Raw genomic sequence first — 14,720 nt, forward strand, 5'->3', positions numbered from 1 at the left:
CAAGAATCGCCCCTGAAAGGGGAGACCTTCATCGGCGCACGAGCAGCTGCGTCACCCTCAGCTTCCCGAGAAAGGGATCGCCGTGGGGAGAGCGGCTTGGTGAATGAGGTGGATGATATTTTGATGGCAACAGCTGCAGCACTGCAAATTTATTCTGGGCTGAGGCCACTGTGTCCCTTGTTTTATCTCATCACCGGCCAAAAGCCTAGGACGGAGTCAGCTCGGAGGAAGATTTGGCCTGCTGTCTCGCAGAGGATCAACAAAGCCTGCCTTTCAGAGCCGCGGGAGGCTCCTTCCCATCCTTCCTCTAAATTAACCCAAAACGCAATTTCACTCTCATTTTCTGTGTGATTTAACCAACTCTGATGGTTATCTAGAAAAAAACAGTAACAGCTTGACGCTCAGACAGCGCCATCTGAAAGAGAAACTCAACCTGCCCAACCAAGAGGGAGGTTGTCTGAAAAAAACCACCCCACCCCATCCCCCCCCAACTGGCTCCCTCCCTCCTGGGAAAGCAGAGCAGCAAAGCAGGGACCCAGCTCACGGGGCGAGGGTGGTTGGTGTCTCTCCGCCAACGCTACCTTTCTCTCCTCCATCTTGGTGCTGACCAGGCACCACTTCTGCTCCAGCAGCGCTACGCTCTGCTCCGTCTTTGAGCCAGAGCCAGAGTCATCGCGGTTCAGCAGCATCAGTCGCCCCTTGGCCAGCAGCTGACTGTAGACGTCCTCCTTGGCTTTGAGCTGGCTGTACAGCTCCTGCAGAGGAGGCACCACCGAAGCGTTAGACAAAGGAAGAGCAAGGAGAGGGGCCACGGCTTGCTGCGACTCGGGGTGACGAGAAAATGACGTTCAGGGCAGGCAGCAAAGTGACAGCCACGGGTCACTTTGAGCAGAGAAAGGTTGTTAAAGCATCATGATGCTTGTCCCAGGCACCAAGTGCGAAATTATCTCTGAAAAGGGACCAGAGAAGCACTCTTCCCATCAGATACGGAAGGGAGAAATTTTGTTGCTGATATTTGACAGGCAGGAGCTTGCTGAATCAGAAACATTAAAGATCTCTCCTAAGAAATTACCATGTGGGTATTGAGTTGTTCCCGGGCAGTTTCTGGCAGACCTCCCGTGGGTTTTGATGCCGACAATTGGCTCTCCATCCTCGTTAGCCACAGGAGGAAGTCTTCAATCTCACCATGGAAACCCTGAGCCTGTTCGGGAACATATTATCGGCCACGGATCAGATGACATCAGCCACCACTGATCATGCGCCAGGGTTAACGCCGCGTTTGCTTCGAAACCAGATGAAGAGGCAGAGCTGGATGCCCCAGCGCGTTAAGGAGGGGTATACATGGTATATCCTTAACCACGCGGGCATGCCTGGTCCTTGCCATGCTTCTGGGCAGGCACCGAACCACTCCAGGACTAAGAGTCACACGAAAAACTTGCATAAAAAACTCCCAGCGTCTCTCTAAATCCTTCCCCCCCTCAAAGCAAAGGGGGAAGCGGACCCCCAGCAGCAATCCCCCCGCTGCATCTCCCTGACCTGCTGGAGCGTGGACTGCAGCTGCTGCTCCCTCTCCTCCGTCTTCTGCAGCACCGACTCCCAGCACGAGTTCAGCTTCTCCAGGCGGTTTCGCAGGCTGCTGGCGTCGTCCCCTGCGCTCGACTCCAGCAGCTCGTTGCCCGCTTTGTTCACCGTCTCCACGGTCGCTTGGTGGGCCAGGACATCGTTCTTCAGCACCTACAGGAGACGAGTTGGGCCAACGTTGGACACCTCTCTAAAACCCGCTGTTAATTCCTGCACACTCTCATGGACTCGAACCAACGCGAACCCTTCATGAGAAATAAAATCCTGCAACAGGAATGGACTAAATATGGACCCGGAGTGGGAGTACTCACATGGTGCTTTGCCAGTTCGACCTCGATGACTTTTGGGTCTCCGCTGATGGGTTTTTGCGCGTCAAGCAGCTCCTCGGTGTGGGTCAGCCAGGCCATCAGCTCCGCCAACGCGTGCTGGAACTGGCCGAGTGCCAGGAGAGCGGCTTCTAACTTGTGCTGGGCAAGGACAGGGATGGAAAAGGAAAGTTTAAGTCATGAAGAGGGGGGAGCAGCCCAGCGAGTTTCAGCCCCGCACTTGCGAGAGACCAGGCCGTCTCTCTACCTGTCTGTGAGCAATTTTCTCGCCCAAATTCTCCCAGAGATGTTTCAGCTCTGTCAGTGGTTCCTTTATGATGTCTCTGTCTGTCTCATCTGTAGCTTTTTTTAGCATCAGTTCACCTTGGTGATTAAGCTTTTCCATCTCAATCTGCTGCTGGTAAACCTCCATTTTAAACTCCTGCCAAAACAAGCAGGACAAAAACCAGAACAAAATGAATCACTGGAGCGCGAGCTCTGCGATGCAAAGCGAGCACCGCAGAACCCGTCCCACTCCGCCCGCTCACCTTCATCTCGTTCATTTGCTCCTTAACCGTGTTGAGGTCAGTGCCGACGGGGGACATGTTGCAGAGTTTGATCACGGCGTTATCCAGCCAGTCAAACATGGCCTGCAAGGGGGGGGCAGACGTCGTTACCAAAGGGAATGGCAGAGCATGCTCCCCCCCCAACAGCTGGTCAGGGACATGGGGCTGGTGCCCCCATCACCCGACAACCCCGAAACTTGTCTTTCAGGGCGGAGATGCCTGCTGGGTCAGCACTCGCTTTGGCAAGCTCTTTCCTTCCCTGCTCCCAGCATAAGGACCTGACAGCAGCCAGGCTCATCCTGCTGCTTCGAGCAGAAATGAAGCAGATTTGGGAAGACAAATGCAATCAAATATCTGCTCTTCCATGGAGCTGGTTGTTGAGCTCTGTCAGAGGCTGCAAACACTCGCCCAGGAGGTGTTTTCTGCTTTGCATTAGCGCAAAACCCAGTACAACTCCAGGGAGAGGATTCACAGCGGTGTTCCCAAGGTCTACCCACTCCACACAAACAGCCCTGCCTCTTACTTGAAGCGTATCTTGGTATTGCACAGCTGACTGCATGGCTTCTTCAAGCTTTTCAAGCCTCTCCTTCCACATTTTGTTTAGGTTTTCCCACGCGTTGTTCATCTGCGGAACACAAGATTGACCGCAAAATTCGTTAGGCTCTTCTACAGGAGCTCCCACTTGCTCCTACCTGATTTTATCTGAAGGAGAGGCTGCTGGTTTTCCTACCTCATCAATGCTCTTTTTCACTTCTGGTTTCTCAGTTTCGCCACAGGCAAAAATTAAATCGGTTCCAAGGAGTCGGATGAACTCCAGCTCTTCATGCAAGCCGTCCGTCTCCTCTTTAATAGTCTGTATGTAACAAAGCGACAAAAGAAACACGTCGATTGCTAAATGCTCTTCCAAAATTGCCCCCTGAACTGGAGGGCTAGAGCACGGTGAGTCCTTCCTGCTCCCTGGCCTCCAGCCCCCAGGACTCGGTCACACAGCGAGCAGATGGCTGTCCTGCTCCCCAGCACTGTCACCCCCAGCCTCGTCCGCTCCCACCCCTCCGGCCGCAGTGACAATGCTGCTGTGTGCACGGGGCGCGGGGGAACTAAAAGAAAAACATCTGTATTTAGCCTGACGTGTGCCTGAACTGCCTGGCTGAAGATGTTGTTTACAAGAGATGTACTGTTTACAGGAGTATTTTGTCAATACAGGAATTAGCATTTGAGACTCAAAAGTCGCAAACCAGAGTCAGAATGGTTATAAAGGGGAAATAGCAAGGACAAACTTAGCAAAGCATAAAGAAACATCCCTGGTCCTCAAGGTCCAAGTTAAGTTAAATCCACCTGAAGTGGATTGTGTTTTGCAAACACTTTCCTCTTAGAAATAGCCAAAAGAATATTCAGATGGGAATTGAAGTTGACCAGGACTATCAGAGCATTAACTCTGAGAGATACTGAGGGACATGAGAAACTCCAGAAAAATCCACCTGAAGTGGATTTCACCACTTATTTGAAACAACCAATAACATACAAATCCGAGCCCGTCCAGCTTTACACTTCTCTCCAGTCTAACCAAAATCTAAATATACACTTCCCACGCTAGACAGCACTGAGATGCCTTCGACTCAGACTGGGAGCAGAACCGTGCAAACCTCCACATCACTCAAAACAAGTGGGCACACAACTCTGGCCGCACGCTTGAAAAGCTTCCCAAAACAGTATCAGATAAAGTGATTTAAGCATCACTTCCTTGTCTGGAACAGGGGGTGGTGGTGGTGGTGGGGAGGGATAAATGACACACACTTCTGTTTTTTTTTTTTTTTTTCCTTGCAGTTCCAAATTACAATGGAAATAACATTTCATAATCCTACTGACTGCCTACAAAACTGTTTTACAGCCACTTCTGGCCATGCTCGTATCTGAGATCTGTCCCAGCTTAGCTTACAAGCTGGGTGCAGACAAGCTCCAGACTGAGGTACGGTGCCACGGTCCTCACCTCTGCCGCTTCCACCTGCTGCTTGATGATGGAGGGGTCAATGCCTGGGCTCTCCAGGTCGTGAACGATGTCCTGCGTGTCTTTGATGGTAGTCAGGAGGGCTGCCATGTCGTACCAGAACTTCTCTGCGAGCTCCAGGACATCAAGGAACTTCATTTCACGCTCCTCTGCCCGAGCTTTGATGTCTTCCCAGAAGAAGACCATCTGATCCAACTTATCCTGGATTACTGAGGAAAGGAATGAAAACATTCAGTGAAGGAGGACACCTTTTTACAACTCAGAAGCATTTTGCAAACACTTTCCTCTTAGAAAGAGCCAAAAGAATATTCAAATGGGAATTAAAGATGACCAGGACTATCAGAGCATTAACTCTGATAGATACTGAGCGACATGAGAAACTCCAGCTTGCAGAAATAAAGCCTTTATTTATGCGCAGGCAAGCTCAGGGCAAATTTGCCCGTACACTCTCCTCCAACAAACTTCTGTTCTGGCCACCTCTAGCGTGAAGTCTACACTCCCTCAGTCCATGAGCTGGCTGTTGAGCTGCCAAGAAAGGTGCCAATTAGTGCCAATCGTGTTGACAGGTCTTTTTGTGCTGGGGATGTTCCTTCCCTCCATTAGATGCTGAATCGACACCAACAAATCATTTCACAGGGGCCACCAACGGTTGCCACAAGAGACCGGCTCCGCGTGAGGGCTCAGCTCACAAAAACTTCTGTCTCCTCGGGCTGATACCACCCTGCCTGCTCCAGATGGAAGCAGGCACCAGACACCTCGACACAGAGGACTCATCTTTCCTTCTAAGCCCAGGAGACCCTCTGAAATGCACCCCCTGGGACATCAAACCCTTCCCAACAGCGATGGAGCCACGGTTTGGGTAGGAGAAGCTGGGCACCGCTCCCAGCCCAGCCAGCGCCTCCTGTCAAACCCACCCGGAGATACCTTTTGCTGCCAGGTCCTTGTCCGCTCCTTGCGATCGGCCGATCAGCTCTTCCCCGCGGCGCTTCAGGGCCTCGAAGGAGGGCTGCAGCTTCTCCAGCTCCACGGTGGCGTTTTTGTTCTCGCCGACGCACTCCCGGATCTTCTCGACCTCGGCGGGGATGAGGGGCGGCACGCGCAGGCGGGAGGAGAGGGCCTCCAGCGTCTCCAGCATGGGCTCGATCTTATCGTGGAACTGGAGAAGAGCGAGGCCGTTAGGGCGGGCGGGGTGAGGTGATTTAAGCAACGCTGCGTCGCTCCCCGCGGGTGCAACAGCCCTCGGCGCCGGGCCCAGCGGCCTCTCGGAGAGGGCGAACGCCGCCCGCAACAGCAGCGAAACCTGCAGCCTCCTGTTCGCGCCCGCCTCTGCTTCCCTCTGCTGCCAAACAGCCCCGGGCGGCACCAGCTCAAACCGCACGTCAGACTCACGGAGCCAGCCCAGGCAACCGCGCACCAAAACACCGGCAGCGATTTGTCACCGGGGATTCAACCCTATAAAATTCAATTTTTTTTTTTTTTTTTTTTTTTTTTTTTGACGGCTGTCTCGCTTCTTGCAGACGGGCAGCGCGGCAAGAAGACCCAATCCCGGTTGTTCCGAGCATACGCGCAAAGACGCTGCTGGAAAAGCGCCCGTTTTTGGTGCTGACAGAAATCTCTGCTTGGTGCAAGGCCAGCAAGAAAACCACCCCGGCAAGGTCAGCGGGAGACGGTGGAAGGCTGCATGCACACGGGGAGGAGCGAGCTGCCACGGAGCCGGGGCTTCAACAAAAGCAGAACCAGAAAGCCAAGAGTGATAGAGGAAGGGGGTCTAGCAGGGTTTATTATTATTATTTTTTTTTTCCAAGAAAAGTCAACTTTGGCCTTGAAGATCCCAAACCATCTCTGCTGGTGAGGAGGACAGCTCTGCGCTCTGCTTGCCAGCTCTGGTCCCTCTCTGCAGGACCCCAGTGTTGGTGTTTGCCAAGTCCCAGGCTCTAACAGCAGAGAGGAGACGGGCTCTCGGGGCAAAGCTGATCAGGGCACGCTGGTTCAGCCATCAAGCAGGAGCAAACCGGCAAGTCCAGCTAGAGCAGAAAGCTCTGTGCATCAGCGTAAACCCCGCTGAAAGCAAAACCTCGGCTTTGCAGGAAGCATTCCCAGCGGCATTCCCGCCGAGACCGGGCGGCAACGCAACGAAAGCCATCACACAAATGTGATTTCAGGCCCCCGGAGTTAATTTTTAAGCATGTTCTGCTGAGCTGTGCATGGGCCAGAAACAAAAGTCTGGGTTTAAACCAAAGTCAGCCCAAAGAAAGAGTGTAAATGAACGTCTGTGGTGGTGGGGCTTACCTCTGTAATCTGCAATGGTGGGGCGCAGTCAACACAAGAATGAAATGTGGGACCATGTGGGGAGGACGGGCACAGGCAGCAACACACACAGATAACACATTCCACAATGGGAGTGAGAGATGAGACGGGACGGGGGTGTGGGGGGGAAAAACTCGGAGTTAATACAGGTGCAAACCAAGAGAAGTGACTACACAATACAGGAATAAAAAAAAATAAACACCCAGACATGACAAAAACCAACTGTGCTACGGTAACACGGGGTGAAATGAAACGTAACTAGGGAACATAAACCCTCAGCGGCAGAAACTCTTCACCCCCTTGCTGGATTTTAGCACCTACAGTCTCTGCCCTTCCTTTCATCTCTTTGCTCCTGCAGTCACTGACCTCTCTGGAGGTGCCCAGACCCCGGAGACAACTGTTAATTCTCCCATACAAAGGATCCTGTTCACTGCACACACCGCTTATCAGAAATGAAACTTATCTCTCCGAGCTCTTTCAAGAGGCTCTCCGGGCCCTTCCAACCTTGGGTGGATGCCAAAACAGCCCCTTTGAACTTGCATCATTATTGAGGTTGTAAAAATTTATTACCCTACTTACTATGTCGAGACTCAAACGCCTTCGCCCCTGCTTTCACAGCCAGCGCTGAGCAGCAGGAAACTACCCTGGAGGTGTCTGACCACGTTGTGCCTTATAAAGGGTTTTACAACCATAACACTCGGAATAAAACCGCATTTCGGAGCACGTGGCTTCCCCAGGGGACTGCAACAAGAAGACTCGGCTCCTTTGCTCCCCAGTGTACCTGGGTGGACTGTGAGACGGCTTCGTCGAGCGCGAGAGCCCGCTGGCACACCTCCTCCTTGATTTTGGCATACATGGCCTCGGCCGTCGAGTACTTTTTCTGCACCATCTCCCCTTCCTCCGGGTTCAGGTCCTTGAGCTGCGGTCCGATTTTCAACAGCTTGTCAATATGAGGCTTATGTTCAGCAATGGACTCCCTCAGTTGCTAGGGAATAGAGGGGGGGCGAAAAATACATGTTTAGAAATCTATTGAAAGCCGCTGCCTGTTTATTTCACGCGACACTCCAAGAACAATGATCGTATCTGGTAGTGAACTCACACCGCTGATTTCTTGACTCAGCATCTGCCAAGCACATGGCACTCGGCTCTTCCTAACAAGGCGATGGCTCTGCACGCACCGGCACATCGCCCGGCCCGGCCGGCTCCTGACCCTCCCCGCAGCCCCCCGGGGGACACCACTGAGGAAACTCGCGTTGCAGCTCTCTACCCTAAAAGCACAAAGCGGTTTTCCCCTGCCACAGTCAGGCAGGAGATCCGCAGGCAGGCAGGCTCCCTTGGGTGCAAGCTGTATTTGCACAAGAAGCGTTCCAATGCAACTAGTGATTTCCACACGGTACACGCACAGCACACTTGTACTGCACAGACAGGATCCGCAGAAGAAGAAGAGAAAGGGAAGAAAAAATTCAGGAAAAGGGCACCCTCGCCCCCGCGAGCGCTGCGCTCCTGTTTAAGGTAGAAAAAACGATGGTGCAGGAGATGAAAACGCCGCGTCCTCTTACCCTCATGTCCTCCTGCTGCTGCTTGAGCTGCTCGTGATCGATGGCCGGCGGAGGCAGCTGGGAGATGAGGGCTTGTGTCTCCTCGATCCACGGGTTCAGCTCCTCGTAGGTCTCCCAGAACTGGTTGACCAGGACCTGGGCACGCTCCAAGCGAGCGTAACGCTCCGAGTTCAGCTGGCTCACGGCTTCGTACTGTTGCACCAGGGACTCGGTTTTCTCCTAAAGAAAGAGAGAGGAGAGTTACAACGAGAGATGTAAAAGGGCCCAGGAAAAGCGCCAGCAGCACGCTGCGAGCTGGAAGTGCCTTTGGTGGCCTTCCACGCGCACAAGCTGTAATTCCAATTAAAACAGGCTCAGAAATCTCTGCTGTCCCTCCCCGCCCCCCCCCCAAACACTGCAATAAAAACATGCAATAAAGGAGCGTAATAAATGTAAAGAGATTTCTGCTAACACTGGTGGGAATTACTGAAGATGAAGTAATTTTAAACTACTTCAGGCTGTGCAAGAGCCGAGCATTCGCCTCTCTCCCCGCCCTGTCTCCCCCGTCGCAGTAAATAGCAGAGGGAGGTTCACCTGGAGAACAGCTTTTTGTTCCTCCCCACACGTCCCAAAGATCTCATTGCGCTGGCTGAACAGTTCATCCATAGAGTCTTTGTGCCGAATAATGTCGATGGAAAAAGCCTGCAGAAAGGAAACGTCCAAAGAAAGGAAAGAAATCAGAGCTGAGGCCAACCTCTCCCCCAGCCCATCCATGGGACTCTCCTGCCTGTGCCAGCTGTAGCAGGCAGCGGAGCTCAGCGCCGCAGAGACCACGCAAAACTCAGCACAAGCGTCCTGCGGCGTGCTGAAAACCTGGCTGAAAATGCAGATTACTGCATGTTTTTCTCATGACTCATCTACATCAACCTCTCCCTCTCAAAGACCAGAAAGCAGCACTTAAAATGAGGTATCAGTCCACTTCCACACCCAGGGTCCTCACTGGAGGGAAAGCCCCACCATCCATTTATTAGCAAGCACGTTAATGTCCTGCAACGATGCTTTCCAGAACTGCATCTACCAATAACTTTGCCATTCCCAAGGTCCACGTGATTAACAGCAGGAAGCCAAGCTGAGCTCAATTTAACTTAATGCTCGACAGTTCAGTCCCCCTCCCTTATAACAATGTCTTAATTTTTCTTTTTTCCTTTTTTTTTTTTTTTTTTTTTTTTAAATCCAATAAGCCCGTATGCTGCTCTGATTGCTGAGGCTGGTAAGGGAAGAAAACGGCCGTTTATTTAAAGTGCACGTTCTTTCAGGCATGAGCTCATCTCAAAGATATAAAAAAACCCCAGTGTCTCTTTGTTCCACGTCTGGCTGCTGGGAGGGAAACGAGGAGTCCCCCACTGCAAGGAACAATGAGCAAAAAGCAAATGTAAAAGCACCTTCATTAATCAATATATACATTTCTCTAAATCCTTCCTGCTGCCAACGCCTGCAAGACCCAGGCAGAGCTTGCTCCGGCGGCCGTGGGGAAAAGCCTTGGAGAGGAGCCACTCTCAGGGGTGGAGCCCAGGTCAGAGCATCCATCCAGCCCTAAAGGGCCGTGCAAAGGTTTTGGCTCCTGCAAATGGCCAGGAGGCTTTTTCCTTTAGAAGCCGAACACTTCGATTCCCTAAATCCTCCTTCTCCCTCATTTTTACCTTTTCCTTACCAAGGCCAAGCGTTGCACCTTTCCCGCTGCTCCGTGCTCAGCCCTACGAACCCCAGAGAAGCCTCTCCCCCAGGGTACAGCTGCCCCCCTCTGAACCGCAGCCCCCCCCTCGCTGCACGCCCCCCCACCTACCTTCTGCACCTGCAGCTGAGCCGTCGTCTGGTCTTGCTCCAGGCGGATGGGACCCAGAGCCATCAGCTTCCTCTTGGTCTCGGCCACCCAGGCCAGCTCGGCGTCGGCCGCCTGCTCGTACTGGCACCCGGGAGAGGACAGGCAGCGCGGGTTAGCGATGGGCACCAGGGAGGGAGCACGCGGCAAACTGGGGACGGTGGGAAACGCGGGGGGGGACCCAGCGGGATGTTTGGGGTGGGGGGGAACACGCCTCGCCCGGCTGAGGGGCAGGGGAAGAGGAGGGGACATCAGGGTGGCCACAGGTTGTTGCTGAGTCCACGCTCTCCCCTCCGAGAGCAGCGGCAGCCGCTGTCCCGCAGCCGGTGGCTCCTGCAGCTGGTTTTGGGGCACGGAGCATCGCTGCGCCCCAGGAGCCCGGCGTGGTGGGGCAGCTGCCTTTCCATCCGCCCTCCCTGCCCGCAGGGAAAAGGGATGCCTGAGTTTTACACCGTCATTTTGCTGGCATGCTCAGCTACGTCGAGCGAGCGCTCAAAGCCAGCGAGGGCAGTTATTCACAGCGCTCCACAGGCTCCAGTCTGTGCAGAACAAGCCTTTTTTGAGAGGACTGTTCGCCTAGAACAAATCCTTGTGCTATCACAGGAGGGGATGACATTTTTCCAGGCCTGAAAGTCACCTGTCATCAGTTTTACACCATCTACATCACCCACGCAAGCAAAAGCCTGCAGGCAGGATAACGCGGTGCTGCACCGGAGCTACCCTATCCAAACCACACACAACAGGAGGGGTCAGAAACCAGCCCCGCTGCCACACGCCGCTAGTGGGGCCAGTTCTTTTTTTTCCTGGCATTCCCCATGGGATTTATCCCTGCTGTCGGGCTGTGCTCGCTATCCCTCCCGCCGCCATCGTGCTGCCGAGCTGCTCGCTCCCGCTCTCCCTAAGAAAACCCGTCAGCCTCCGGCAGGGTTATTAAATTACCTGTTGAGACCTCTGAATAGCAGCATCGATTTCTTCCACCCTCTGCTTGATGGTGTCGCTGACCAGCTTGTAGCGCTCGTTGGTGTCTGACACGAGTTTATCCAGCCCCTCGCGGGCTCGCCAGGGAACCAGCTCCAAGAGAGCCCGGCTCACCTCGTTCACCGTGTCCAGGATGAGCCTGTGCTCCATCACCTCCTTCTTCAGCTCCTGTGGAAGGCACCCATAGCCACGTGTCCTCTCAGCGCTCATCCCCCTCCAGCTCCTCCCTCCCCAGCCTCTCAAAACAGCCAGCAACCCCCCCCCCCGCCAGCTTCCCACCCTCGTGCCCCCGTCCCCTGGGTGCTGCTCCGCCAGCCCCCACCTTTTGCCTCTGCTGGAACTGGGGTATCTGCTCGCCGGCGGGGGACTGTCCCCCGCTAGAAGCCAGCTCGTCCTCCACTTTGCTCATCCAGCCGGTGAGCTCCTCGTGCGTGGACTGGAACTTGGTGGCCAGCTGCCGAGCCTGCTCCAGCGTGCGCAGCGCCTTGGAGCTGGCGGCGGTGATGTCCGAGTAGCGGGTCTTGATTCCGTCCAGCTTCTCCTGGATCAGCAACACCTCCTCCCCTGCGAGACGGCAGCGAGGGGCAAACGGGGCTGGGCTGGGGGGGCTGCAGGAAGGTTTAAGCAGCCACCTGCCCTGCTCCCCCCCCCCCCCCCCCATTTCAAATAGCTGATTTCAGTCTCACTTTTCTTTAAATCAGTGCAACTCAGAAGCCTATTTTTACAGCCAGGAAGCTGCTCTTGGAGCTGACATTTTCTACCAGCCAGTGTAACATCCACCTCCTCCCTGTAATAGGAAGGAAGCGTGCTGCGAAGCCTGCCTTTGCCACAAGCCCCAAAGCCACCACAACTCAGTTTTCAACTAACATGTCACAGCTCCAAGAAAAAAGGTCCAGTTCACTCTTCACTGCTATTTCCGAGGGGACAAGAAACTGCAAGCCAAATTCTTTGTAATCACTCTTCCTGCTACACGTCTCCCACAAGGACAGAGGTCTCTACATCTGCTCCGAGCACACCACATCTGAAGGAAATGCATTGCCCCGACCTTTCTTCCCACTCATAAACATAAACTCACACCCACGTGGCAACAGCAACAACTGCTCAGTATGGGAAAGCAGTATTAGGAAAGGGCTGGGTGTATTTTTAACCTCTTTTCCATGTGATTTAGCAGCTGGATGCAATGAGAAAACCCTCCCTCGCGTTGCAGGGCTGCTCAGTGCTGAGCATCACCGTGCCGGCGCTGGGAATCACCCGCTCACGAAGCTGCGAGGTTGGTACTTGGGACTAACCAAGTCCAACTAAGTCGTAAACCTGGAGTGCTTGTAGCTCAGCGTCCAGGCCTGGATGCAAACCAGCTATTTGGGGAGTATCTGAAAGGAAACTAGACCCGAGGGAGAACAACGTCCCACTGCAGAGCGTGGACTTCCCAGGGAAGACCATGTGGAGGACGGGGGGCTTCCCAGACCCCCCCCACTGGCCAGAGCACACCCAGATCTTCATGTTACCTGTGGTTTGCTTCAGAAGAGCTTGCCCGTTTCTAATGGCTTGGTCCACGTTTTTCTTCCTGTTCACAATTTCCTCGTTCAAAGCCTGCACAGAAAGGCAAATGGGGGTTATCCTTCTGCAGGCAGGTGCCCGAGTCCCGCCGGCCAGAGATGCTCAAGCAGAGCACGAACTGCTCCTACCGAGCACGGGAAGGGTGGACAACAGATCTGACACTTGTCCGGTCACCCTTCTCCTGCTGCGAGACTTAGTGGGACTTCTGGGACCCCAAGGCTCAAATCTTAGAGCAAGCCCATCCCAACCCGTTGGATGTGTGTTACCAAAGAACTTGCCCTTGTGTTAGACATAACCTCACTCTTTTCGAGAGCTTGCACGGCCCCCGGGGAGCGGAAGCAGACGGCTTCCTCGGTGGCCAGCCTGGCTCAGAAAACCCACTGGGCTTTTCAAGCTCTCATTCTTGGAAACAGCATCCAGCTTTCTAAAGGCATGGGGTGGCCAAGCTTGCTCAGACATTGTTCACAAAGCAAATGAATCACTTGAAGTTTCACCCTCCCCAGGAAACCCATTTTTGGGGCCACAATTATTGTTTTTAACACATGAAATCTCTTTATAATTCTCCGAGCCTAGAAGAGAACCAGCAGCGGAACAAACTTTGCAAAATTAAAGTCAGACCAGAAACAAAAATAAAACCAGATAAACGCAACAAAATAAACAACATAAACATGGAAGAAAATGGAAAATACCAGCTGGTCGGCATGCTGCTTCTGCAGGACGTCCCGTTTGTAATCCTTTACGGATACCGAGCCGAGCTTGTCCTCGACCTCAGCCAGCCAGTTGAGCACTTCCACCTCCTCCTCCCCAAAGAGCCTGGCGTTAGACAGCGCCTGATCCAGCAGCGCTGCCTTCCGGCAGCACCGGTCGTGGACCTCGCCGTAGCGGGTCTGCAGAGACTCTAGTTTCTCTGCCAGCAGCCTCCGCTCAGCGGCACAGCTCAGGGAGGAGAGGGACTGCCCGACACCGACCGCCCGAGACACGTCGGCCGCGTGGCTCTCTATCTCTTCCTCTAGAGCCTGAATGCCGGGAGGATAAAATGGACAACAGAAAGGAAAATGAGTGAAATAATGGATTAAAAAAAAAAACAAAAAAAAAAAACAAAACCCACAAACAAACATAAATGGGGAAACAGAAATAATGAATACAACTGAAGGAATGAAGGAGACACAAAACCCACCCGTGAACGGGCAAACTGCATCAAAATAAAAAAGGTTTAAAAGAAACACAAGAATGGGAATGGTTTTTCTATCCTGAGCCAGATCCGTTCGCTGCGCGGTGCAGAGACATCAGTTTAGTATTTACCTACACTGGTGGGTTAGGGACTGCAGCCTTCTCTGTACATAAAGCAGCCTGGATACCTCCTCCAACACTTGTTTGTGCCACAAACCCCCTCGCCATGGCAGAAACAACCACCGGAGGGGAACCCGATACCAACCACCTCCACCAGCGGCTCCCGTGCACGCACGGGTCCTACCTTGTGCCGACTGATCTGCTGCTGGATTTTGGCAGTCTGGGTACCGATGGGCTCAGAGTTGGCCAGTTTCTTCTCCGTCACCGACAGCCAGTCCGACACGGGCTCCGTGGTTTCATGGAACTGCTTTGCCAGGACCAAGATGTCCTCCAGCTGCTTCTGCCTATAGTAAGGAATAAAACACTAAGGATCAGCTCCTGTTGGAGCCAGGCATGGGAAACAGCTCCGAGTATTAGGGAGAGGGAACCAAAGCAGCCCTGTTCAAAGCAAGGTGAGACGCTGTGGCTGCGAAAGCAAACAGAAAAATCAACGTGGGGAAGCTGTAAAATAAGCTTTTTCCTGCAGCTGTGCCTTTAGAGTCCAGTTTATCCCCCCGGGAAGGTGACAGAAAGGCTCCCCCATAGCGCTGCTTTTCTTCTGTTCCTATCACTATCTCGGGGATCCTCCAATGTGCTCAGCTTGTGGCCAGGCTCCTGGTGTTTCAGAGCTGCTGAGCTTCTCTTCAAAGACAGCCTGGCACCGGTGCAAGACCT

The 14,720-nt window shown here is 53.5% G+C and overlaps 1 protein-coding gene across 30 annotated transcripts in view; it reads right to left on the reverse strand.

The window, feature by feature from the left end:
* MACF1 (microtubule actin crosslinking factor 1) overlaps window positions 1–14,720 on the reverse strand; it is a 146,759-nt gene that overhangs the window by 17,452 nt on the left and 114,587 nt on the right. For 18 of the 30 annotated variants that reach the window (XM_042793746.1, XM_042793744.1, XM_042793752.1 and 15 more), the window contains 20 exons: window positions 14,191–14,350; window positions 13,406–13,732; window positions 12,665–12,749; window positions 11,482–11,723; window positions 11,121–11,327; window positions 10,146–10,265; window positions 8,897–9,004; window positions 8,324–8,542; window positions 7,546–7,749; window positions 6,747–6,755; window positions 5,382–5,613; window positions 4,440–4,666; window positions 3,183–3,305; window positions 2,976–3,077; window positions 2,435–2,536; window positions 2,155–2,328; window positions 1,893–2,048; window positions 1,537–1,734; window positions 1,073–1,201; window positions 582–755 (listed from right to left, as the gene is read on the reverse strand). In XM_042793746.1, coding sequence (XP_042649680.1) covers window positions 582–755; window positions 1,073–1,201; window positions 1,537–1,734; window positions 1,893–2,048; window positions 2,155–2,328; window positions 2,435–2,536; window positions 2,976–3,077; window positions 3,183–3,305; window positions 4,440–4,666; window positions 5,382–5,613; window positions 6,747–6,755; window positions 7,546–7,749; window positions 8,324–8,542; window positions 8,897–9,004; window positions 10,146–10,265; window positions 11,121–11,327; window positions 11,482–11,723; window positions 12,665–12,749; window positions 13,406–13,732; window positions 14,191–14,350 — 3,298 coding nt within the window. The remainder of the gene's footprint in view (window positions 1–581; window positions 756–1,072; window positions 1,202–1,536; window positions 1,735–1,892; window positions 2,049–2,154; window positions 2,329–2,434; window positions 2,537–2,975; window positions 3,078–3,182; window positions 3,306–4,439; window positions 4,667–5,381; window positions 5,614–6,746; window positions 6,756–7,545; window positions 7,750–8,323; window positions 8,543–8,896; window positions 9,005–10,145; window positions 10,266–11,120; window positions 11,328–11,481; window positions 11,724–12,664; window positions 12,750–13,405; window positions 13,733–14,190; window positions 14,351–14,720) is intronic. The other 12 variants (XM_042793757.1, XM_042793753.1, XM_042793736.1 and 9 more) reach the window with 3 other exon arrangements.

The sequence above is a fragment of the Tyto alba genome, unplaced genomic scaffold (assembly GCF_018691265.1).
Source record: "Tyto alba isolate M040663 unplaced genomic scaffold, T.alba_DEE_v4.0 Super-Scaffold_20, whole genome shotgun sequence".
Taxonomy (NCBI): Eukaryota; Metazoa; Chordata; class Aves; order Strigiformes; family Tytonidae; genus Tyto; species Tyto alba.